The sequence below is a fragment of the Diabrotica virgifera genome, chromosome 6 (assembly GCF_917563875.1).
Source record: "Diabrotica virgifera virgifera chromosome 6, PGI_DIABVI_V3a".
In the NCBI taxonomy this organism is placed as follows: Eukaryota; Metazoa; Arthropoda; class Insecta; order Coleoptera; family Chrysomelidae; genus Diabrotica; species Diabrotica virgifera.
The window spans coordinates 242,353,771-242,379,841 of NC_065448.1; the positions used below are offsets into that span (position 1 = coordinate 242,353,771).

Sequence of the window (26,071 nt, forward strand, 5' to 3'; positions counted from 1 at the left end):
AGGCCCAAGTGCTCTCCAGTGAATTTTTTCTATTGGTTGTCCCAACACCAACAGCGTCAGTTCAATAAGTTCGAGGTAGTCATCTGGACATTGTCCACCTGTACATTTTCTAAAATTTTCTATACACCGCTATAGGCATTACATTGCTAAGATTTGTTTACAGTCTCTAGTATTACATTTTCGCATTTTCTCTTACAATGATGTGCATACGACAAATATCCATTAACGCCTCTATAGATGCTGATGTTATGCGTCTTTAAGCCCCTATATTTCCAAGGTAATATAATTCTTTGGACCTTGTTTGATTTTTTAATGACACTTAGCTTTTTGGTGTATCTTTACCTCCCATACCAGTAATGCATCTAATGCATTTCAAGTAAGCCTCGTATTACTTCAAGGCAGCGGTTCGAAATCTGTGGTACATGTTCCACTTCTTCTTCTTGTGCCATTCCTGTAGGAGATTGGAAATCATCAAGGCTATCCTGACCTTGTTTACAGTTGACCAAAAGAGTTCGTTAGTGGTGCAGCCAAATCACTCTCTCAAATTCCGCAACCATGACATTCTTCTAGGGCCTGGATTTCGCTTTCCTTCTATTTTTCCTTGCATTATATTTTGAATTAGTGCGTGTCCTCTCATCAGGTGACCCAAATATTCGAGTTTTCTTCGTTTTATCGTGAACAAAATTTCTGGGTGTTTTCCTAGCCTTCGTATTATTTCAACTTCAAGATTTGTGACTCTTTCATCCCAACTTATTTTCAGCATTCGATGATAGCACCATATCTCGAAACGTTTAATGTTTTTATGTTGTTCTGTTTGAGAGACCAGGTCTGTACACCGTATAATAGCGTGTTAAATACGATACGTCTTTTTATTTCATTGTTTTGGTCTCCAGTTTCGTTTTTCTCCAGTGATTTTAATTGAGAAACGTGTCATCATGATAAGTTTATGACTGTGAAAACTACCAGGTTGTTTTTAAGTTTATTCCATAGCAAAATGAAAGGAATTATATTGGTGGTAAATAGCACTCTGATTTTTGCATGAGAGTTTAATGAAAGGGAAACAAATCAAATGGAAGTTCTGTCCGCAAAAATACATGGGACCTTTTCATAGCTTTACGTTCGAAACCTGTACTGTAACCTGTTCCACAATTTAAACTCACCCTGTTCCAGTTCTCCCGTACATCAAACTTTGTCCGACTAGACATTCTTAAAGTTATTTTTGGTACGCGGGATCCAGGCTATTATTACATTACTATTATTGTAACCGTTTCAAACTCTAGTGGTATGTACTCATTGTTTCAGAAGATCCGTGAGCAACTATTATCTTTAAAATCAATTTAAGAAAATCGTCAAAGAATTAACAAGACAATAATAAGAAGGTATATTACTTTATTTTACTGTAATTATCATAATGTTGAATCATGTTATATCATAAAATATATTTTTAAGTATTTAATTGTTTGGTCTTGGTTTGAAAGTTCTGTTGGAAAATTTAATTGCGACATCTTGAACTCTCATATTAGGCGTAAGGAACTACTGCAAAGTGTCAACACCTCTTCTAGGCTGTCTGTCAAATGGATAGCCCATGGAACGGCGATCAGGATAGAGTTTGTCCTTAACACCACAGAAAACATCGGCATCGTTACATACTCCTGATGTATCTTGATTAATCTGCACATAAAAGTGAAGTAAGTTAAAAATATTAGAAATATTGAATGGGTTGCATATATGTGAGTCCATATTAAATGTAGTAATGAAACACAGACTTACTCACAATCATTTAATAATACTTTGATGACCGGTTTCGATCTCTACACTATTCAGATCATCTTCAGGTCGGCGTTACAAGTAGTTAAATGCTACAATTAAAGAAAACCAGAGTTAGAACATTGTCTGGTTGTACAAATGCTTGTAAAACCAAATGCTACAAATGGTTTAAATGCTAATAAAAAGCCAAAATTTGAAAAAATTTTGAAAAAAGTTTTGAAAAAAAGGGGGTATGCAACTGTTGACATTTCAGAACAACAAACCGATACATGCAAATGCACACCTATGAGAAACAGATACTCATAAGCATGTATAAGCACATGGATGCATGCAGTTTATGAATATTTGTTGAAAAATTTAAAAACTTTAAAAAACTTATTAAAAATATTAATCAAAAATTAAAAATGCTTCCAAAATTCAAAAATAATAAATAGTAATATTGTTTTGATCCACTTACATGCTGTTACAAGGGATGCGTTGCCAGTTCGTTGTATAACATGTATAAACATGTTATCAACGAACTGGCAACGCATCCCTTGTAACGGCATGTAAAGCGCGTGATACACACGCAATCTTTAAGTACGCGGGTTTAAAGATCGCGGACTTACTCGGCTCGCCGTCGGTGATACACGGCAGACTTAAAGTACGCGGTTTTAAAGATCGCGGTCGCCGTCGGTAGCAAAAAATTTAGAAACTGTCTTCGTGGTTAAATTTTTTATTTCCTGTGTACCTAATTTTGCTGAAATCTTATGTTTTTTAGTAGAGTTTGATTATTTTTTTGATCAGGTTTTGTTAAATAGAAGAATAATTTGATTTTTTATAAGTGTGGTAAGCTGTCAAAATCATGATGTGAAGTATAGCACTTGTTTTTGATCTATTTTAATTTAATATAAGGTAGGCATAAACAAACAAAATATCATAGATAAGATGGTAATATTTTCATCAGGAGGATAACACAGCCTATAAATAATTAGGTTTACTCAAAAACAAATAATCAAAATAATTTAGTATAGCTTAAAATAGTGTTTTACGGTTTTCTCAAAACTTATAAAATGTAACTTGTCTCCTTTCAACAATAAACGATTGAATTATTTCTAGGCAATTTGCTTAATTAGTGAAAATATAAGTGTAACTTTAAACACAATAACATGATGGCTCGAGGCTCGTGGCTCGTGGCAGTGATACACGTACGGGTTACGAGTAAGATTTCAAACTTGTTGGATCGACGGCGTACTTACTCGGCGGACTTAAAGTACGCGTACTTGCGGTGATACACGCGCGAAAAAGGTCGCGAGCCATACGTTCGCGTACTTACTCGCGTGTGTATCACCCCTTTAAGCATTTTTAATTTTTGATTAATATTTTTAATAAGTTTTTTAAAGTTTTTACTTTTTTCAACAAATAGTCATAAACTGCATGCATCCATGTACTTATACATGCTTATGAGTATCTGTTTCTCATAGGTGTGCATTTGTATGTATCGGTTTGTTGTTCTGAAATGTCAACAGTTGCATACCCCCTTTTTTTCAAAAGTTTTTTCAAATTTTTTTCAAATTTTGGCTTTCTATTAGCATTTGTACAACCAGACAATGTTCTAACTCTGGTTTTCTTTAATCGTAGCATTTAACTACTTGTAACGCCGACCTGAAGATGATCTGAATAGTGTAGAGATCGAAACCGGTCGTCAAAGTATTATTAAATGATTGTGAGTAAGTCTGTGTTTCATTACTACATTTAAAAATATTATATTTATTTTAGTCAAATTTTTAAATTATGTAGAAACTTGTTTCGAAAAACACAAATTTTGGTGATTGTGTTGCGACTACTAGAAACAACAGAGATGAAGATACTTCGACAAATTTCAGGGAAAAGTCTGGTGGATAGGGAGAGAAGCGAAAACATAAGAAGAGCATGTAATGTAGAAGACATAAATGGATGGGTGACAAAACGGAAACAGGAGTGGAACGAACACATTAGTAAAATGGCAGAGGATAAGATAGTATCAATAAGTCACCAAATGGACAAAGAAGTATTTGCAGACGAAGAAAAAGATGGTGCGATAATTTAAACAATTTAGGAGGCTAATATTGAAGAAGAAACAGGCTTTAAAGCCTACGTACAAGAAATAAGAAGAAGAAATTTTGGTGTTTATAGTATACTTTTTACTTACACAATTTAGTACCTTTTTGCATAGATAGATTGACGTGTTATGGAATGCAGGTTTTAGATTCCTCACGTCATGCGTTAGTCATTTATTGTCTGTTAGTTATGCAAATTATAGAAAGCACATATTTGGCTGTTACCTGATTTTATTTAAACGTAATGGTAGGGGAGCAAAGTATGCTAAATGTGCAGTCACTCGAGCGTTATGGGGACGTATTGGGTTGTGAAAAGTAGGTTATAAAACCAAAAAAAGTTAAGTAAAGTTTTCCATGTTAGTGGGCGCTTGCCATTTGTTAATTTAATTTTCTATTTCCAACAATCATTTTTTTTTCGATTATAACGGCACCTATTTATAATTCGAAAAATTATTTCGAAAAAAAGTTACTTATTTTTACGTAAGGAATCCAAATCTGCAATAAAAAAAGGGGGTTCTTATTTAAGATTTTAAAGTAACCCCCATCCCACCTCAGTGGGGGGTCGTGTTTAGTGCCATTTGATAGGTTTTTCCAACATATTGAATAAGTGTATTTTACAGTTTTTCGATCTGATGTTCATTTCGCGAAATATCGCGGGATTCGTATTTAAAATATTAAATTTACCCCCCACCCCTCTCCGTGGGAAGTCACGTTTGGTATTATTCGATAGATTTTTAAAAAATATTGAACACAATTTTTTAGTTTTTCGATCTGTCATTTATTTCTCGAAATATTCGCTTTTTTCTTGTGAAATTTTGGGACTCCCCCATTTCCTTACGCCCGGCTCAAATCGTCAGATTTTTGAAATATACACTATTTTGCAAGTACTTAACTTACCTTATCTTAATCTGACAATTTCAAGTTTTTTTAAAGATAGATTTTTTTTTCGGGCCCCCTTAACGAACTCCCCTGTGTTAAGAGCAAATATATGGTATATGTACATCTGCAGGGTACCAGGTTTCTCCCCATATGATAATCTGACGCGCTCGAGTAACTGCAAAAATCCCCGCTTGGGCTCCCCTACCATAAGAAATCTTCGCATTTTATTTGTTTTTTATACTTTTTATCTTTCTAAGTACAAATTAACTTTGTAAGTATTGGTCAAGTTTCTAAAAAAACTGGCACATACCTTGTCACCCTCGTAATCAGAGATCATGACAAAAAGTTCACATCTAAATCCTGGATCGTCGGTGTCTCCCTTTGGAATTAACATGTGTTGTGGCCATCCGCATCCACAGAAGTTGAACTGGACTAAATCGTCGCCTCCTTGAGGTCTGTTAGCATTTAAGTCGCGAAAAGTTCTTTCGAATGGAATGGTTAGGTTGGATTCAGTTGAAGCACGAGTAATAGTATTTTGTCCTTGCCTTACTAAAAATTTAATTGGAGTTTAGTGAAAATAAAACAATATATTAATTATAGAAGAGTATAACCTTTCGGACCCTTCGTAAAAACCGGGTCTACCCCAAAATCCCGACAGCCAAAATGCCGACAGCCAAATTCCCGACAGGCCAAAATCCCGACACGCCAGAATCCCAACAGGTTTGATACATTACATTTATTTCTGGTTTTTTGTTTATGGCCATCTGTTTTTTATTTTTTGTTGCTAAACAAAAGTATTTACCATTCAATATGAACTAATTTTTTATATAAAATTTCTAACAAGGTTATATGAATTAAATTATTTTTTTTGCCAATATACAAAGTATAATATATGTATAGTCCAATAATATACACTGTGTCCGTAAAGTATGGAACAAATTATTTTTTAGCTAAACAGGCCATTTTAAGAAATAATCCGAAAGCACGTCGATTTTTGATTTTAATTTACCGTATTTTAAAATAATATTCTAATATACAGGGTGAATAATTACTTTCGAGTAATGACGTCACTGTCATTTTTTTTAAATGGAACACCCCCATTTTGTCTCAATTTTCGGATTACTCTAGCTGAGCTGATTCCAAAAATGTATCACATGTTGATTCAAATTGGTACAGGGTGGACAAAAATACAATAGTTTTGTGTGTGCTCATAAAGTAACGCGTTAGTTAAATTAACAGTATCAAAAATACTTATTGTCTAGCGGACAGAATATGAAAGAAATTATTTCTTATCAATTTAAAAGAAACATAGTAGGCTATGTTTTTGTTAAATGTCATTATTTGTTTAGTAATTTATTTATGTTCAGTGACAGTTTAGTACTACAATATTTTTGGTATTTGTGAATGTTTTAATTATTGCTTAGATTTAATTTGAAGTAGAAATGAGTTAAGCGTAAAGCAAAGAATTGAAATACTTATGATGATTGGGTATGGAGACAGATCGCGAACTCAGATGGAAGTGTGCAATGTGTTTAATGATAAATATCCAGAAAGACCTATAACGCGTTCAATAGTCAGTAAGATTGAAAAAAAATTTCGAGAAACTGGTACGGTTGAAAATGCACGGAAACCAGGTCGTCCCTCTGCAAATTCTGATACAGCATTAGATGTTTTACTTAGTTTTGAAGAAGATGTGCACACTTCTGTGCGTAAAATTAGTCGCGATATCGGTGTTAGCAAAACAACGGTACACAAACTATTAAAGCTTGAAAAATGGCATCCTTATAAAATCAAACTTGTGCAGGAATTAAACGAAGATGATCCCGATAGAAGAATTCAATTTTGCGAAGCAATGATGGATAACTGCCACCGAGACTCTCTCTTGGTACAAAACATTATTTTTTCTGATTAGGCAACTTTCACGTTAAATGGCGAGGTGTCAGAATTGTAGATACTGGGCAAAAGAAAACCCCCACTGGATGCGTGAGCATCATACACAATACTCGCAAAAGGTAAATGTATGGGGTGGAATTGTAAGAAATCGAATCATCGGACCCTACTTTATCGAAGGTAATTTAAACGGGGCAACGTACCTTGAGTTTTTAAGGGAGTATCTCGTACCTACTTTGCGTAATTTGTTTCCCAGCAGACGTAGTCCTGGAGGTTTTGATGAAAGTTTATGGTTTCAACAGGATGGTGCACCTCCACATTATGCTGCAGATGTTAGAATGTACCTAGATGAAATTTTTCCGAACAGGTGGATTGGTAGACGTGGACCTATTGAATGGCCAGCGAGGTCACCAGATTTCAATCCTTTGGAATATTTTATGTGTGGCCATCTGAAGAATGTTGTGTCTCAAACGAAACCAGCAAATATTCAAGAATTAAAACAGAGAATTCGGACAGCAATAAACAATATTTCTCAAGACACAATGAACAAGGTTGAACAAGAATTTGTACAACGTTTGGGTTACTGTTAAATACAGCAAGGGCTGCAGTTCGAACATTTATAAAGTCATATATTTCATCATATTCTGTCGGCTAGACAATAAGTATTTTTGATAATATTTTTAATTTAACTAACGCGTTTCTTTATGAACACACACAAAACTATTGTATTTTTGTCCACCCTGTACCAATTTTAATCAACATGTGATACATTTTTGGAATCAGCTCAGCTAGAGTAATCCGAAAATTGAGACAAAATGGGGGTGTTCCATTAAAAAAAAATGACGGTGACGTCATTACTCGAAAGTAATTCACCCTGTATATTAGAATATTATTTTAAAATACGGTAAATTAAAATCAAAAATCGACGTGTTTCAGGATTATTTCTTAAAATGCTCTGTTTAGCTAAAAAAAATTTGTTCCATACTTTACGGACACAGTGTATGTATAATGAAATCCTGAATTCAAGTTTACTTTCATTTAATAGATATAGTATAAGAGCTGTGAGACATTTTTGAGTAGGTATTTTAGGCAACCTGAAAATTTTTCATGTGACTCTTATACAGATAGCCTAATACAAAAATGCCGGTCTGGCTGGAGGGTAGCGGTTATTTTCCCCAAAAATCCCCCCAAAGTTAAAAAAAGGGTAAAAATTGTTATTACAAAAAATATCATTGATATGACTTGAAAGTAAATTTAAATATTCAAATATAAAGAAAATAAACAGACCAGGCGATTTGAGGGCGATTTTAACTCTGCAAGATACTTTCATGGGCGCCCTAGGATTATTTTCAGGGGGTGCATCTGAACTTCAGAAGATTTCATCTGAATCTGTACATACTATTAACGAGTATAAAATATACAACTATACATGCATTGCTATGTAAATTTTTTCCGGACAGGGAGGTGCAATTGTTATTTTGACAGGGTATTTTTTAATTTTAAAAATAAATATTCTAAAAATGACAGGTTTTTTTGGTGAAATTATCCAATTGCCATGTGATCAAATAAATTACGCGTGCATATAAATGAAACCGCTGTAGGTAAGCAGCAGTGTGAGAAAGAGCGTATACCGATAGCTGTTTGCGTCCTCTGTTGTAGCTGAGCGAGACCGTTCGCTCGAGAAAATCACGTGACCTGGCGATATCCATGTTGTTGTGCCTCGAAACGTTAGAGTAATTATTATATATATTATAGCTTTTTACTATACAATAGATTTTGCAAATATGGTAGAAAAAGACAAATTTATTATTATAAATAAATATATAGGTAGAAAAGTATAAAACTATAAACTAAATAAATTCTGTGTCCGAATCTTGTACTTCTTCTTCAAACTCCTCATCTGAGCTTAAATGTTCATTCTCTTCTTCTTCGTCAGACTCCCCTCGAGACTCAGATTCCTCTTCTACATGAACTGTAAATAGTTGTAATATGTATTTAGATTTAATTAAAAATTAATCAGTGATTAATAGTTGCTACGTATTCTCTGTCCTTTTATACGGAGTCGAAGCCTGGACAATCACGGGCGCATCTGAAGAAAGACTTGCCATTGTTAAGATGTGGTGTTATCGAAAAATGTAAAAAATATCATGGACACAACACTTAACAAACAGGGAAACATTAAGAAAGATGAAAAAGGCAAAAGAAATACTCAACACTATGAAGGAAAGAAAAATGAGCTAAAATAAATATACATTCTCTTCTTCTTCGCCAGACTCCCCTCGAGACTCAGATTCTTCTACCTGATCTGTAAATAGTTGTAATATGTATTTAGAATTAATGAAAAATTAATTAGTGATTAATTGATTGAGTTGCTACGTATTCTTACTTATATAACCAATGCATAATACTTTTCCTTATTTAACCAATCACATCACGTTTTTTATTTCTTAGTATATGACCAAAGTAGCTCATGCTTCTTTCCTTCATAGTGTTGAGTATTTCTTTTGCCTTTTTCACCTTTCTTAATGTTTCCGTGTTTGTTACGTGTGTCCATGATATATTTAACATTATTCGATAACTCCACATCTCAACAACGGCAAGTCTTTCTTCAGATGCGCCCGTGACTGTCCAGGCTTCGACTCCGTATAAAAGGACGGAGAATACGTAGCAACTCAACTAATTAATCACTTATTAGTTTTTAATTTATTCTAAATACATATTACAACTATTTACAGATCATGTAGAAGAGGAATCTGAGTCTGACGAAGAAGAAGAGAATGAATATTTAAGCTCAGATGAGGAGTTTGAAGAAGAAGTACAAGATTAGGACACATAATTAATTTAGTTTATAGTTTTATACTTTTCTACCTATATATTTATAATAATAAATTTGTCTTTTTCTATCATATTTGCAAAATGTATTGTATGCACGTATTATTTTTCTTTAATTAAGAAAAAGTTACTTAAAAAACTATAATATATAATAATTACTCTAACGTTTCGAGAAACAACAACATGGATATCGCCAGGTCACGTGATTTCTCTCTAGCGAACGATCTCGCTCAGTTACAACAGAGGACGCAAACAGCTATCGGTATACGATCTTTCTCACACTTCTGCTTACCTATAAATAGCGCTTTTCATTTATATGCACGCGTAATTTGTTTGATCACCTGGTAGTTGTAAAATTTCACCAAAAAAAAGCTGTATTTTTTAGAATATTTATTTTTAATATTAAAGAATACCCTTCAAAATAACAATTGCACCTCCCTGTCCGGAAGGAATGTACATAGCTATGCATGTATAGTTGTATATTTTATACTCTTTAATAATATGTACAGATTCAGATGAAATCTTCTGAAGTTCAGATGCATCCCCTGAAAATAATCCTGGGGCGCCCATGCAAGTATCTTGCAGAGTTAAAATCGCCCTCAAATCGCATGGCCTGTTTATTTTCTTTATATTTGAATATTTAAATTTTCTTTAAAGTCACGTCAATGATATTTTTCGTAATAACAATTTTTACCCTTTTGTTTAACTTTGGGGGGGATTTTTGGGGAAAATAACCGCTACCCTCCAGCCAGACCGGCATTTTTGTATTAGGCTATCATAGAAGAGTCACCTGAAAAATTTTCAGGTTGCCTAAAATACCTACTCAAAAATGTCTCACAGCTCTTGGACCAATATTTATCATGTCACTTACAACCTTTCATTTCAGTAAGTATAGCTTTTATATTATAAAATGAAGTCTTTAATAATTTTTTCTTTTAAAATACATAATAATTAGTACCCGTATTTATTAGTAAGTAATTAATTTTTCAATTTCAATACTTTATAATATGATTTTGGTATTGCATTTGAAAAGGAAACAACAAATATTCAAAATGTAGTGGTCTGGGATTTTTGCTTATGCGAGGATTGTTGTATGTCGGGATTTTGGCCTGTCGGGATTCTGGCGTGTCGGTGTTTTGGTCGTCGGGATTCTGGCTGTCGGGATTTTGGGCGCCACCGGTAAAAACCCTGTATTTATCTCAGTTTTACATTTCAATCTCCCCGCTTTTAACTTCTAAAATCATATCTGACATATCGGCACTTCCATCGGACCCTGCTGTTCAGTTTTTTAATTGTCAATTTCTACACTCTGATAGCGGCAAATACCTCGGCAGGCACCTGGATCGATGACTGACTTGGACAAAATATATATTTGCTAAGCGCAAGCAACTTGGCTTCAGACTAAGAAATATGTATTGGTTAATCGGTAGCAGATCAAAACTCTCATTAAACAACAAAATATTATTATACAAAACAATCTTGAAACCTGTGTGGACCTACGACATCCAGCTGTGGGAAACTGCTAGCAACTCAAACACATCCCTATTGCAGAGGTTCCAAAATAAAGTAGTGCGAGCTATTGTTGATGCTCCCTACTACGTCAGTACCGAAATCATTCAGCATGATATCCCTTTACAATTCATCAAAGAAGCAATACGTCGTTTTAGTGTAAAATATAGTGAAAGAGTGTCAGTATACCCAAACCCGGCCCTAGGGATTTTGCCGCCCTGGGCAAGACGACAAACACCGCCCCTCCCCTTGGTAGACTCATGAGATGCCATATTACCACAGAGCAAAGAAAAATAAAATTGCGGATTTGATTTGCCAAACAGCTTGCCTCATGAGCAACTGTTTTATCGTTGTTTTTATTGCCGGTAATTTCTACAAGAGCATCGTAGATTTCTTCAATTTGGTATCTGATGGGGGTAATTGCATCAATTCTACTTTTCCATCTAGTTTCGTAGTTTGTAGTTTCATTGAAACCACAAAGGTTTCAAAGTCAGGCTAGAAATATGATTTCAACGATGAATAGATGCTGCAAAAATTTGTCAATTTTTGTCACTAAGGAAAAGAAAGAAACTGCAATCTGTGAGGATTTAGCAGCATCGTTCACGACTAAGTTGAGTGAATGGCTAGAACATGGGACAAAAATGCTCTAGGATTCATTTTCAAAATTCTGTTTTGGACTCCTAAGTTCTTCCCTTTCATGTTTGCCTCATTATCATACCCTTGTTTTCTCATATCTTCCAAACGCATTCCCATTTCATTCAGTTTTTGCAAAATAACTTCTGTAATCCCAAGCCAGTGGTTTCCAGTACAGGCAAAAATGCAAAAAAATGTTCTGCAATTGTAACACTTTGTGAACAGGAACCTAAATTGATAAAACTTACAAAAATAGTCATCTGTTCCACCCCAGAAATATCAGGTGTACAATCTAAAATTGTGCTATAATACTGTTCTTATTTCAAAAATTTTAAAATTTTATTTTTGATTTGGTTATGAAGGAGCTGAATAATTTCGTGTTGAATACGTTTTTCCAAGTAGTAATGCTGCTTGTTACTACCATTCGTTGTTCTCCTAATGTGCTCTTGTAAAACATAATCAGTTTTTCCAAAGAGCTCAACAAGCTTTAAAAATTTACCATTGTTTTGATGAAACAGTTTATCAGAATCGCCCTTCAATGGAAGACATTGTTGTGCTAAGGACTGTAATATTGATATAAGTTGTTTTATTACATTTTTCTAATGGCGAGTGTCTGAATTTAGAACTTTTTGTGTTTCTTCGTCTATGGTTTTGCCTGATTCTAGTCTAATTGTTTGTTCTACCCACTGTCGCTGTGACTGTAGATGAGCTGGAGACTTAACGTGGCTGGACAAAGCTTCAGCCATATGTTTTAAAATAATTATCCATTTTCAGTAAGTTTAATTTTGACGTTAGAAAACATTTTACAGAAAAAACAATACACAGAATTGTTTGTCAGAATAAATGAACGACTTTCTCTAAACATTTTCACCATTGCACATTTTGTAACTGTAGTAGTTAGTTGTAAATCTATGATATATTATCTCTTACATCTGTTATCTGTTAATCTATAATTATTATTTCTTCAATTTAAAAATTGGCTGTCCTCTAAAATTTGCCGCCTCTAACTTTGCCGCCCAGTTCGCCCACCACTGGGGCCGGAGTATAACTACTGTAATATTCTTAAAGGAAGAATACAGGGTAGAAGGAGCCGTGGCAGAAGACGCATCTCCTGTCTCCTAGTTGAACAATTTGAGAGCTTGGTTTAACTGCGTTTCTGCTGATCTTTTTAGATCAGTGGTACCGAAAGTGCGAATTGCCATGATGGTTGCCAAACTTCTTACAGGAGATGGCAGATGAAGAAAAAGTATATTCTTAAAGCTATGTAAATTCTAAACTAGCGTGGTTCTCTTATTGCTCTTAGATACATAAAATGTGAAAAAAAATACTTACGATCAACTCTAAATCTATCGAGTTCAATAAACATAGTTCTTTGATCTACAAATAACCACGGTCTCCCACTTTCATCAAATTTAGGAGCCATGAAAATCCTACAAGTTCCTTGACGTACAGCCCCATTGTTGTCTACTACAATCCGGTAACTAAATGGTTGATGATTAAGATGTGTAAATCTGACAAATACAGGACCCCGAGGTTGAAAGTCCATTCCTCTGGAGAGATCTACATCTGACTGTTGCCAAAATGTGTTGAAGATGTTCTTTTCAGTTTCTGATTCTATCGAAATACTTTCAATAGTTACTCCAGAATAATTTAGCTAAAAACAATAAAGTTAATGTATGATTGATTTGGGTAACAATTTATGTTTACCTGGTCAATAGTGTATCTTGGTAACGTAGACTTGAATTGTTGAAAAATATTGTCAATAAACCCATGCCATCTATAGAAAATAGGATCACGCATAGCTGTAGAGGTATCGCCCATAACGCCATGAGACTCCTATTATTTATTAAAACAAGAGTAGATTACATAAATAATATACAAATGTACGTAATAATATATGAACTAATCTCCTTCATCAAGAGATAGCAGACAATACCTATTATTGGTATCTGGTATCTCTACTACTGGTATCATTCCGAAGAACCTCATAGAAAACATAAAAAAGCTGGGTGTGAATGAACATCTCTATAATACCATGCAGAAAGCTATAGTACTACTCTCGACGACCAGATGTGTACTAAAATTTTTGGGATATATTCCTGCATACCATGTCACCTACATAGGCTCGATAACACGGAAAGAGTCCCACCAGAGCTCAATCCTTTTGATATCGTAAGTATCTGGGATGAGTCAATTTTCCCCTCGGAGGGAGTGAGAGCTGTATGGCTAAATCTGGATAATAAATATACAATAAATTTGGAAAAGGAAGTGAAAGATTAAAATAACTTTATAAAGTACCGAAAAGCAAAAGAAATAGGTAGAATACAATCGAAAACTATACTTTAATAAAATAAGGGACATTAAAATATCGTCATGTAACAAAAAATAGAAGAAATATTCTTTGAATGTTAAATTAAATATTAAAAATTGAAGAATTATATCACAAATATAAAAAAGGAGAATAAAAGCTATTTGATAAAGCTAAGATGTAAATAGCATCCGCTATGCAGATAACACAGTATTAATGACTGATTCGGACCATAGTCTGCAGATATGTACTGTTAAATAGGGTTACTGAGAGTTGTGAAAAAATGGGGATGAAGATCAATACTGCGAAAACCAAAGCTATGAAAATATCAAGTAACAAAAATTTACCCCTTCCAATACATGTGAACCACCAACAGCTTGAATACGTAAACCAATACAAATATCTTGGTTGCTGGTTCAATAATCAACTTGATTATTAACAAGAAATAAGAGCGAGAATAGAGGTAGCCCGACATGGGTTTATCAAAATGAAAAGGTTGTTTTATTACAGTAGCATTAATATCAGCCTAAGGTGTCGTTTTCTGCATTACTATGTGTGGTCAATACTTTTGTATAGAACGGAGCCTTGGACATTCAACATAACACTGATGAACAAGTTAGAAGCCTTTGAACTCTAGCTTTATAGAAGAATCTTGAAAATACCCTGGGCAACCCACACCACTAACGAAAATGTTCTGAGGAGAATATTTACAGAGAATATGTACAGATAGGGAACTGCTAAAAATCATAAAAGTCAGAAAAGTGAGCTACTAGAAAAAAACTGATCATCCAGGGTAGGATTAAAGGAAAACGGGATAGACGCCAGATTTCATGGCTTATAAATATCAGAGACTGGACCGGCCTTGATTCAACATCTTTGTTTAGAGCCGCATTAGACAGAGACAGATTTTCCGGCGTAGTCGCTAACCTCCACTAAAGGAGAAAGCAGCACAAGAAGAAGAATAATATTTTTATACTTCCCAAGGGGTCTAGGACGTTTCATCGCCGCCAGTTCATCGCCGCCGTTTCGATGCCGCCAGTTCATCGCCGGCCGATTCATCGCCGACCGTTTTGATGCCGCCGGTTCATCGCCAGTCAGTTAATCGGTGACTGATATATTTCCGAATTTTCGACCAATTTTCGACAGTTACATTTATTATTTATTTTTAGTATTAATTAGGAATTCTAGGAAATGCGAGATATGACCATTCCCGTTGCCAAACTTAATCTTTTAATAGACTTTTAAAGTTTTATAATATAAAATATAATTTAACACTACAAATTTAATACTGTTTAGTATCAAATTTAGGGGAAGTAGAAATAGAACAGTAAATTAATATAATAATATTTTTTATCTATTTATTTGTCATAAGTTTTGAACTGAATTTAACGTCGTGTTGTGTCATCTCCCATAATACAAGATCAACTGACTAACTGGCGATGAAACGGCCGGCGATGTAATGGCCGGCGATGAAATGGACTGGCGATGAACCGGCGACATCGAAACGGCGGCGATGAACCGGCGGCGATGAAACGTCCCATTCCGTTCCCAAGTGTCCAGTTCTTTCATGAATCGTATTAAATTTCTTGGATAAACAGTTTTAGTGCAAGATATGTGATTAAATAATAAATCTTAATACTTACAAGGTGCCTATTATCAGGATCGTGAATAAAAGCTATAAAAACGTGGCCCATATTGTGCAAATCTCCATAGAATTCTCTATGAGGTGAGAGAATACTTGATTCAACTATGTTTCCCAAAATATCGATACCTTCGTTTTCTGTTAAATTCATAAAGCTACCATCACGCTAAAATATATATACTTATTTAATTATTAAACAAAAACTGGATAAAATATATTGATTACCCGCATAACTCTTCCATTGTGAATAGCATCAAAAATTCTATCCCTCCATCTTTCAAGATCAGCAATATCCTGGACAATTTGATCCGCTTCTCTCTTAAGGTCGGACAGCTTTTCATTAGAAACACGAGCAGGCCAAGTTCTACTAGCGATTAAGCTATCAAGTTTGGGGAAGTAGGCTTCAGCAATGTCTTTTCTCCAATCCAGGAACCGTTCAACACGCTTAAGACCATTGCATAACCGTTCAAAGTTATACCTGTAGGTATAATATTGTGAAAAAATAAATATATATTAAAAATGTAGAGATGGCTAATACTTCCATTCTCAATAAATTGCGCTTAACCAAAACTCACCTTGCTACAATCTGTTGGTGCATATAATAGAATAGTTCTCCTCTTCTGTTTTTGTTTACGACTTGAAAAGCCGCTTCATGTGGATAAACCAAATGCCAGTGCCAGTGATGAAGATTAATACCTAGGTCTTCTCTAAAATAGGCTAAACGATGCTCTGGTTCTAAATTTGAAGCAGTAAAGTCTCTCGGAATTTCAATTGGAGTCTAAAAGTCATTAATCCTTATCGGTAAGGTGAAAAAATATTACATAAGTCATAAGTGGTAAGGTACAGTCTGTCAAACTATACCTATAAGTCATAAAAACTTTACAAAATATACAAGACACTGCACAATTTATTTCTATATTACATATTTAAACTTAAAGCATAATAAATGTGAAACAATATAATGTTTCAATGCATTTACATTCACAATAAACTAGAGGCTTAAGCCGAAAAACAACAATGACTAGAACGACAAAGCAGCAACGATCCTTAAAGGTATGTATGATTTTTACAATTGGATCACGTTGGCTTGGAGCGGGCTGTCCACGAAACCAATTACGCTGGCAAGTTCTTAGCAAAATCATAGTTTATTCATACTCTTTTATTGTATTTAGAACATTAGTGTAAAGTACATGAGTTAACTACAAACTGTCCAGGAAAAACAAAATATATTTTGTAACACAAACGGAATTATGTATTCTCACTGACTGAATTGAAACTGTTACGTCTTAAGGGACGTATTATTCGGTATGAAGATAGTGCAAAAATTTAAATCCTATCAGTCTAACAGACTGCACCTTACCATTTAAGGTGTTGATATAAGTTCAATCTGTGATAAAAACTAACTTTCTACGCAAATAAAATTACGCTTACCCTTGATCCATCAGGTACAATGGTAGCTTCTTCTCGAGCTTTGGCAAACACCTTACCATCTACAAACTTATCAGGAAATGAGATGATGAATGATGGTAAATCCACATTTTGGGTGTCAGGTCTATGCAATATTGCGACAGAGAGGGCATAGTTAAAAAGATGTGGATTGATGCGATCTCTAGTATAGACAGCAACGGAGAGAAGATCATCAACATTTCGCATACCTGAAAAGACATAATATAATGTTATAGAGGGCTTACACATATAGTGCCTTTATTATCCTAATGGCCTCCTAAAAAGAATCGTAAAGTAATAAAAATAAACCTCCCTTATAAACCTTATATTCCTGAAAAATTCTGTAAGAATTTAAGCAGCAAAAAAATCAGTATCTCTTTCAAAACCATTACTTTAGATTTTGAGACCTTTATAGAAATGTAGTAATATTGAGATAAATAAATATTGGGAAACAGGTTTTACATTATTTCTTGTAGATACCCATATACTAAGGGGAACATAAATGTATTCATCTTTTCATTATTTTCAAGGTATTTTCGTATTCTGACCAACCTTTGAATATCCAGCCATTTTTTCTCGGATATCCTAATGCCTTCTTGCATTTTGCTATCGCTCTCTTATTAGTTTCATGAAGCTATTGTCTGCAATTTTTTCTATGTTGATTCCATTATTTTTTTAGCCCATTGGTTTTTTCTTTATCTCACATGTTATTCTAATTTCTTCACTTTTCATTCTGTTTCTGTAGTTCATGTCATTTTTTGTCGTATTTTAGATTTATATATTGTTATAACAGTTCCGTAGATAGATCCTACAGAGAAAAAGTCGCTTGGCGTGAAAGAAGAAGTCACGTACGAGAATGTTCTGGATGTCATGGAATAACCCCCATTGGAATGTCAGTATTACAAGAAGTGTAACATTGGCGACAGAGGTGGGATAGAAGAAATATTTAATTATTTTTGAATGGTTAATACGAGATCTACAGAATTTAGTAAGGAAATGGATACGCCAGGACCCCCCGAATGGTTTTTAAAAATGGAAGAGTTGAAAGAGAAACGTAGGCAAGAAGAGAAAGAGAATGAAGAGAAGCGTAGGCAAGAAGTCGAAGAGATGCGTAGACAAAAAGGAGGAGAGGCGTAGACAAGCAGAGGTAGAAATTATGAATAGTTTGTCCCAAATTCACGAACATTTTAAGTTAGAGGTAAGTCGAATTACTAATAAAATAGATATATTAGAAGTAAAACAAAACTCTTTAGATAATAAAATAGAACAACAAAATTATTTAGACAACAAAATAGAGCAACAACAAAACTACTTAGACAGTAAAATAGACCAACAAAAAAATCATTTAGAAAATAAAATAGAACAGCAACAAAACAATTTAAGACAGCAACAAAAAGATTTGAAATATAGTTTAGAAAAACAAATAGTCGAGTTAGCAAACAAAATTAATACCCAAGCTTCTTTATCTCATATTGTTTCAGTTACTAATGTCGACTCCGAGCAAACAGCCGTTTCATCTTCCATCGTTGATCCAGGCACAATTAGAAGTAGCAAAATTTTAAAACCAGCCACGTTCGATGGCCAAACAACTTGGGAAACTTATCGTTTTCAATTCGAAGCTACAGCTAGAGCAAATGGCTGGAATGAAAACGAAATGGCAGCTTCCTTGGTGGTGTCGCTTCGAGGACAAGCAGCAATTGTTTTGCAATTTCTTCCCCAGGGTGCACCCAGTTATACCTCTCTTGTACAAGCTTTAGAGACAAGATATGGCCAGCAACATATAAAACAGGTTTTTCAAAGTCAGCTGAAAGTTAGGTATCAAAAACATAATGAAAGCCTGCAAGAATTTGAGGCCGATATTAAAAGACTATTGCATTTGGCGTACCCTCAGGTACCTAAAGATTTTCTAGAACAAATCGGGATACAGACATTCATAGATGGATTACAGTATGTTGAAATGCAACTAGCTCTGCGATTACAACACCACAAATCGCTAGATAAAGCACTAATCTCAGCCCAGGAGTATGAAGTGGCGAAAAGTATTTCCAAATATCTTCCAAAGTTAAAAGAAATAACAGTTAAAGAAAATGAGCAGGTCACTACCGTAGATAATCAACAATTAATTTTATCCCAGATGTTAAGTATACTACAAAATATTCAACAATCTCAAAATCAAAACAGAAGATGTTTTAATTGTTGAAGAACGGGACATTTGCAAAATAATTGCAGACATAAAGTCCAGGCGATGAAAGAAGAATCAAATAATGAGATCAGAAGGTCGCCTAGTTCGACATCCAGAATCCTGTCGCAAAGTCCCACTAGAAGTGATGGTAGATGGTCACTAAGAAACAGATTTCCTACAACTGACCATAGAAAGGAAGAGAATACACTGGAATTTGAAGTTAGTCATTTGAAGGAACAACTGGCGATTAGTAAAAATTAAATAGAAAGATTAAGAGAACAGGTGACAATATTGCAAGAAGAGTGTAAGGTAATTCAAAATAATGCAAAAACTACACAGTCCAATCTGGAAAACAAATGTCAAAAACTGATGAAAGAGAAGAATGTGTTAAATAAACAATTACAAGAATTCCAAAATGCATTAAATGAATTACAAGTTCAAAGCCAACGTCAGCTAGCGCAAAAAGAGAATGTAATCGAAGAAGTTAGTCTGCGGATGACCACAGTTGAACAGCAAGAAGATAATGACCAAACTTCTCTGGAAAACATTAAGAAGAGTCAAAACAAAAGATAACGACTTAAGAGTTATACGAGATTGGCTTAAAAATGGAGTAAGACCTCTTTGGCAGGAAATATCTAAATACAGTCGAACTATAATAAAGGCGTACTGGGCTCAATGGGAATCCTTGCATCTTTCGAATGGTTTGTTATATGGGAAGTGGGAAAGTTCCGATGGAGTACGTATTGTTCAACAAGTGGTACTGCCAAAATCACACATTAAAAGTGTGTTGCAAGAACTTCATAGCAGACTGTCTGGAGGACATTTTGGAGTAAAAAGGACACTGGCCAGAGTTCGAGACAGATTTTATTGGATAAATTGTCGCCGATATGTGGAAGATTGGTGTAAGAAATGCGATTTATGTAACGGTAGAAAAGGCCCTAGAACAAAAAGTCGTGGTAAAATGGCACAATATCTTTCCGGAGAGCCTTTTGAACGATTTGCAGTTGATATTCTCCGTCCACTTCCAACGACAGAGAGAGGTAACAAGTACTTAATCGTTGCAATGGATTATTTTTCAAAATGGCCTGAAATTTCACCCCTTCCTTATCAATAAGCGACTACAGTAGCCGAATCATTTATAACACACGTCGTATCAAGACATGGAGTTCCTTTAGAATTGCATTCTGATGAAGGACGAAATTTTGAATCAGAATTATGGCAAGAATTAATGAAAATCTTGGGTATTAAGAAAACTCGCACTACGCCTCTCCACCCACAATCAGACGGAATGATTGAAAGACATAATAGAACTATTTGTCAATACCTCTCAATGTTTGTTGCTGATAATCAAAAAGATTGGGATACCCTAATTCCTCTATTCCTGTTAGCCTACAGAAGTTCTGAACATGAAGCAACCTTTTATTATCCATCAATGATGATCACCGGAAGAGAAATAAAGCTTTCTCAAGATCTTATTTTCGGAAAATTGCCTACTTGCTAAGAAGAACCTTCATCCCTGACGTACCTAGAAAACTTAAGAGAAAAACTGTAAAAAGTCCACGAATTTGCTCGTAAAAGTTTGAAGCTTCAAAGTGATAAAGTCAAGTCCAGGTTCGATGTGCCAGCTACTGGGACAACTTTCGAAAGAGGTGACCCAGTATGGCTATACAATCCCACACGCAAGAACTTCAACGAAACTGGGAGGGCCCGTACACCATCTTAAATAAAATAAATGATCTAGTCTACGGCATCGACTTTTCAGCTAGAAGTAAACCCAAGGTATTCATATTGAAAGATTAGCCCCATATCATGGAACTGATCCACCCTGTTGGCTTCAACCAGATCCTGATAGACCAGTTATTCGAGGCGAATAACTATAAAGGAGGGAGCAGTGTTATGACAGTTCCGTAGATTAATCCTACATAGAAAAAGTTCCTCGACGTTAAAGAAGAAGTAGTCACGTACGAGAATGTTCTGGAGGTCATGGAATAACCCAGCAATGGCTGGTGATGTCTAGAACGTCAGAAATCTATATAAATATATGTGTTTGACATTTTAAAGTTCAGTTGTAATTGAGTATTTGAAGTTTGCAGTTATCAGCTTGTTAAAGTATTGTAATTTCTGTTGAGTTGAATAAAAGTATTACAAGAAGTGTAACAATATTATATCATATTTTCTCCGTTGTAGATTAATTGTACCAAAATAAAGGCATCCGCTCTTATTAAGGCTGGTCTCAAAAGGACCAGGTGGAAGACGACTTGCGAGCGTTATTAGTGAGAAATTGGAAAACCAAGGCAAAAAATAGGTAGGAATGAAAGCTGATTATGGAACAGGCTCTACAACCCACCATGGGTTGTAGAGGGTTGATGATGATGACATGACATTAATTACCTAAATAAATATTTATCAGCTGTCCAGCAATTCTTCTATGCTTTGGAATGAATAGAGAAAAGTTTTCATCTCTTTTTATGTCTAGAATTTCGCCCAAAGGTGGAATGGAGATGGTGTTAACTGGAATTTTGCCCCCTTCAGCTTCTTGTCCAAATCTAGTTACAATTTGATTTCCGATAGGTTTGTATTGATCCGGCTAAAAGAAGAAAAATTAACATAAATTATTTCATTTTTTTTACTATGTCTTTACTGTACTAAGGAAAAATATTTGAATAAAAAGCAAAAGAAATCAAGTTCAGTTTTCTATTGCCATGTTGATATCCAACCTACAATTGAAGATGGAACCGTAAGAAAAATAGTTTTCTAGTTTTGAATGCATATTTAATTATTGCAAGAATCCCTACACAAAGAATTAAACAGGATAATGAGAATATATCTAAAGTAAGTAAAAATGGAATGAAATTGAGCATGCTATACAGACAACATACAACATTGTGCGCAGCTATTGAAAAAAGAAAAAGTGAAGAAAAAGGAATGGATGACTGAGGATATCCTTGACATGGTGGAAGAGCGACGGAAGTAAAAAAACAAAAGCGAACCAAAACATGGAGAAGTACACAAAAAAATAATAACAAAAATCAGAGAAGCTAAAGACGAATGGCTATCGGAAAAATGTAAAGAAATTGAACAATATGAAAAGAAATACGATTACCAAAACATGCACAAGAAGATAAAAGAAATGACAATTAAAAAGAAAATACAACAGCTCAGCAACGAGCATACTTGACACACCAACGGAATTTTGATCTCAGAACCAACAAAAGTTTTAGAAACATGGAAGCAATATGTTGAAAACCTCTTTGCTTCAGACCGCCCTAATAATTACTCAATTGAAATCACCGAAAACAGTCTTTCCATTCTCAATTCAGATAAATAAAAAGCAATATGCTCCCTCAAAAATATCAAATCTCCAGAACCTGACAATATTCATGCTGAAGTGCTAAAACTCTTATGCGAAACGGACAACTCATTCCTAGAAACCCTAACCACTCTTTTTAATAATATATACGACTGCAGAATTCCGGAAAATTGGTTACAATCAACCTTCGTGGCCATTCCTCAAAAGCCAAATACTAAATTGTGTGACCAACATAGACTGATAATCATATCACCAAAGTCTTCACCAAAATCATATATAACAGAATCTACAAGTGTAAAGCGGAAATCAATGAGTCACAATTTGGTTTTAGGAACGCTTTGGGCACAAGGGAAGCAGTGTTTTGTCTGCAAGTATTAGTACAGTCACAGTATATAGAGGTTCCATATACTGTGGAACCTCTATATACTGTGGTACAGTGGTGTAGAGATATAGTCGGTTTGCTTAACTCAGACACAACTTGCTAGATATTTTAGTCGGTAATTTTTTTGTTTTTTGCCGGTTTTGCAAAAATTGGCAAAATTACTAACTATTTAGTAATTATTAACTATTTAGTAATTATTTTTTGCCAATTTGACTAAAATTGGCAAAATTACCGACTAAAATATCTAGCCAGTTGCGTCTGAGTTTAGCGAACGGACTATATGAACAAGGATGTCTACATGTGCTTTGTAAATTACTCGAAAGCCTTTGACAATGTGAGACATGACCAACTAATTGAAATTCTACAAAGCATAGGAATTGATGATAAGGACATCTGGATTGTGACAAGTCTCTACTGGAATCAGACAGCCGAAACGAAGGCATAAAAATCAATGGACAATTGACAAATAACATCCGATATGCGGACGATACAGTCGTACTTGCCAGTAGTATCGATGAACTTCAGTATCTTATGGACAGGGTACAAAGAGCGAGTAAAGAAAGAGGACTTAACCTCAACATAAATAAAACAAAACGGATGCTGGTCAGCAAAACTCAAAAACCTGCCAGACAATTGAAAACTAAAAGCCAACTAATTGAACACGTTGACTCGTATATATACCTTGGAATAATCGTCAACTCTAAATGGGATCAAACAACCGAACTATGATCTAGAATTGAAAAGGCCAGAGCAACATTTAACAACATGAAAAATATATTCACCCATTCCGACATATCTCTCCCACTAAAAGTACGGCTGCTAAAGTGCTATGTATTTCCAGTCTTGCTGTATGGCGCAGAGGCATGGACACTGACAGAAATATTAATGAGAAAGCTGGAAGCATTCGAAATGTGGGTGTATCGACGTATCCTCAAAATATCCTGGACGACTCACATCACCAACGTAGAGGTACTGCGCCGAATGGGAAAACAAAAAGAAATCTCTGTCACAATTAAGAAACGGAAACTTGAATACCTCGGTCATATTATGAGACATGATAAATATCATATACTCCAACTGATAATATAGGGTAAAATAGAAAGCAAACGCGGACCCGGAAGAAGAAGACACTCATGGGTTCAAAACTTACGCCAATGGTTTGGACTAACATCGATCGAGTTATTCAGAAACGCCGCAAACAAAATTAAAATTGCTATGATGATAGCCAACGTCCGCAACTGACAGGGCACATGAAGAAGAAGATTTAATTATTTTTATTATTTAAATACGATTTAAAATCCGATGCTTTGAAGATGTTGAAAGAATTATTGATAAAATAATAATCATTATTAAAAATATATTACCAAATATTCTGGTGGAACCGAAAAGACAGTTTTGTCATCTCCTTTAGGCATTATGACTAATTCTCTTGGTTTGTCAAATAACTTGACAATATAATTTTTTATATAAGACATCTTTCTTCGTTTATTCTAGAATAAAAAATTAAGCTATTTTAAATCGAATCACAAAGTATTCAAAAACAATTACAATCAAGGAAAATTAAAAAAAATATAAAATAAAATAAAAACATTAAAAATAAAAGGTTTGAAAAGTGGTCGAAAAAAAATACCTGAAGCGCACTTGACGAATAAAAATACTGCATACAATTAACAAAAAACTTGCTTTTATACTATTTAGTTCAAATGTTGTCAACATACTTTAATCTAATCACTAGGTTGGTTTTTCACAGACAAAATATATTTTTTTATTTTATTTATTTTGTCTGCGAGTAACTGTTTATGTTTTTCATACTTTTATAAATACAATTTTTTGACTAACATGTATTAATTTGCCTTTTTCCTTTTATTCCTTGTCCGGTTATACCTTTTTTGAGGTCTTCTAAATCTCAATCGCAATAAAATGTTACAAGATGGCGTCTTGTTTAATTGACTTTCAATTTTTGAATAAAAAAGCTAAGTGAAGTGAAAATAAGAAGAAAGTATATCAATAAAATCAATAAAGGTCTATTATCCCAGAACGACGAAGAGAAACTAGGAATAGAGCAAGTGTGATAAACTAAAATAGAGGCGATAACTATAGAAAATGATAAAATTATTCGGCAGTATTGCAAATGAAAGCAGAGCAGAATTGGTTTATTGAAACATGCTTTAAAAGAGCAGAGGAAAGAAGAATGGTACGAACCAGAGCTACAAAGATCAAAGAAAAATAATGAGAATAGTACCAAGGTAGACGAAAGAAAAGAGAATATAATGAAACAATATAATACAAGAAATAGAGGAAATATTTCAGAAAACAGGAATACGTTCTTTTTATCAACAAGCTTAAAAACAGAACGGGAGTTCATACATGAAAAAATAAGATTGAATACTCACGAGTGAAAAATAATAAGTGATGGGCATATGGGAGAGATATTTTAGTGAATTACTGAATGGAAAAACTCAGATGATAATGAAAATTTCCTTATGGAGGAGAGATTAAAAGTATAATCAATGGACTCAAAAATATCAAAAGACGGGAAGAACTACAAACAAGGATGTATATGCTTATAAGAGGATACGCGAAGAGGAAAATATTCTTAGAGTTTGGACCAAAGCCAAATGATATACAAAATAGAGGGATATAAAATATGAGAGATAAAAATAAGGTAATCCTTCATGCGTTGTTTATTCAGGGTGTAACAAAAATAAAGGTCATAAATTAAACCACATATTCTGGGATCAAAAATAGTTTGAATGAACCTAACTTACCTTAGTACAAATATGCACACAAAAGAAGTTACAGCCCTTTGAAGTTACAAAATGAAAATCGATTTTTTTAATATATCGAAAACTATTAGAGGTTTTTTGTTGAAAATGGACATGTAGCATTCTTATGGAAAGAAAATCTTAAAGAAAAATTATAGTGAAATTTGTGAACCCCATAAAAATTTTATGGGAGATTTGTTCCCTTAAACCCCCCAAACTTTTGTGTTCGTTCCAAATAAATTATTATTGTGGTGCCATTAGTTAAATTCAATATTTTTAAAACTTTTTTGCCTCTTAGTATTTTTTCGATAAGGCAGTTTTTATCGAGTTGCGGCTTCGTTTTTAATATGTTTACATAAAAATTTTATGAGGGTTTTGTTCCTTTAAACCCCCCAAATGTTTGGGTACGTTCCAATTAAACTATTACTGCGGTACCATTAGTTAAACA

The 26,071-nt window shown here is 34.3% G+C and overlaps 2 protein-coding genes across 2 annotated transcripts in view; both read right to left on the reverse strand.

Annotated features, from left to right (window-relative positions):
- Positions 1–26,071, reverse strand: part of LOC126886334 (uncharacterized) — a 121,017-nt gene that overhangs the window by 35,471 nt on the left and 59,475 nt on the right. The window contains exons 12-19 of the mRNA XM_050653205.1: positions 21,558–21,753; positions 16,970–17,193; positions 16,114–16,316; positions 15,764–16,016; positions 15,540–15,704; positions 13,296–13,424; positions 12,921–13,242; positions 5,035–5,273 (exon numbers count right to left, since the gene is read on the reverse strand). Of these exons, the coding sequence (XP_050509162.1) occupies positions 5,035–5,273; positions 12,921–13,242; positions 13,296–13,424; positions 15,540–15,704; positions 15,764–16,016; positions 16,114–16,316; positions 16,970–17,193; positions 21,558–21,753 (1,731 nt within the window). The remainder of the gene's footprint in view (positions 1–5,034; positions 5,274–12,920; positions 13,243–13,295; positions 13,425–15,539; positions 15,705–15,763; positions 16,017–16,113; positions 16,317–16,969; positions 17,194–21,557; positions 21,754–26,071) is intronic.
- On the reverse strand, positions 1,373–24,513 carry LOC126887458 (phenoloxidase 1-like). Its single transcript, XM_050655000.1, has 11 exons — positions 24,489–24,513; positions 24,223–24,348; positions 21,558–21,753; positions 16,970–17,193; positions 16,114–16,316; positions 15,764–16,016; positions 15,540–15,704; positions 13,296–13,424; positions 12,921–13,242; positions 5,035–5,273; positions 1,373–1,671 (listed from the first exon to the last, which is right to left on the reverse strand). The coding sequence occupies exons 2-11, from the start codon at positions 24,331–24,333 to the stop codon at positions 1,534–1,536; spliced, it is 1,980 nt and encodes a 659-aa protein (XP_050510957.1). The 5' UTR covers positions 24,334–24,348; positions 24,489–24,513; the 3' UTR covers positions 1,373–1,533.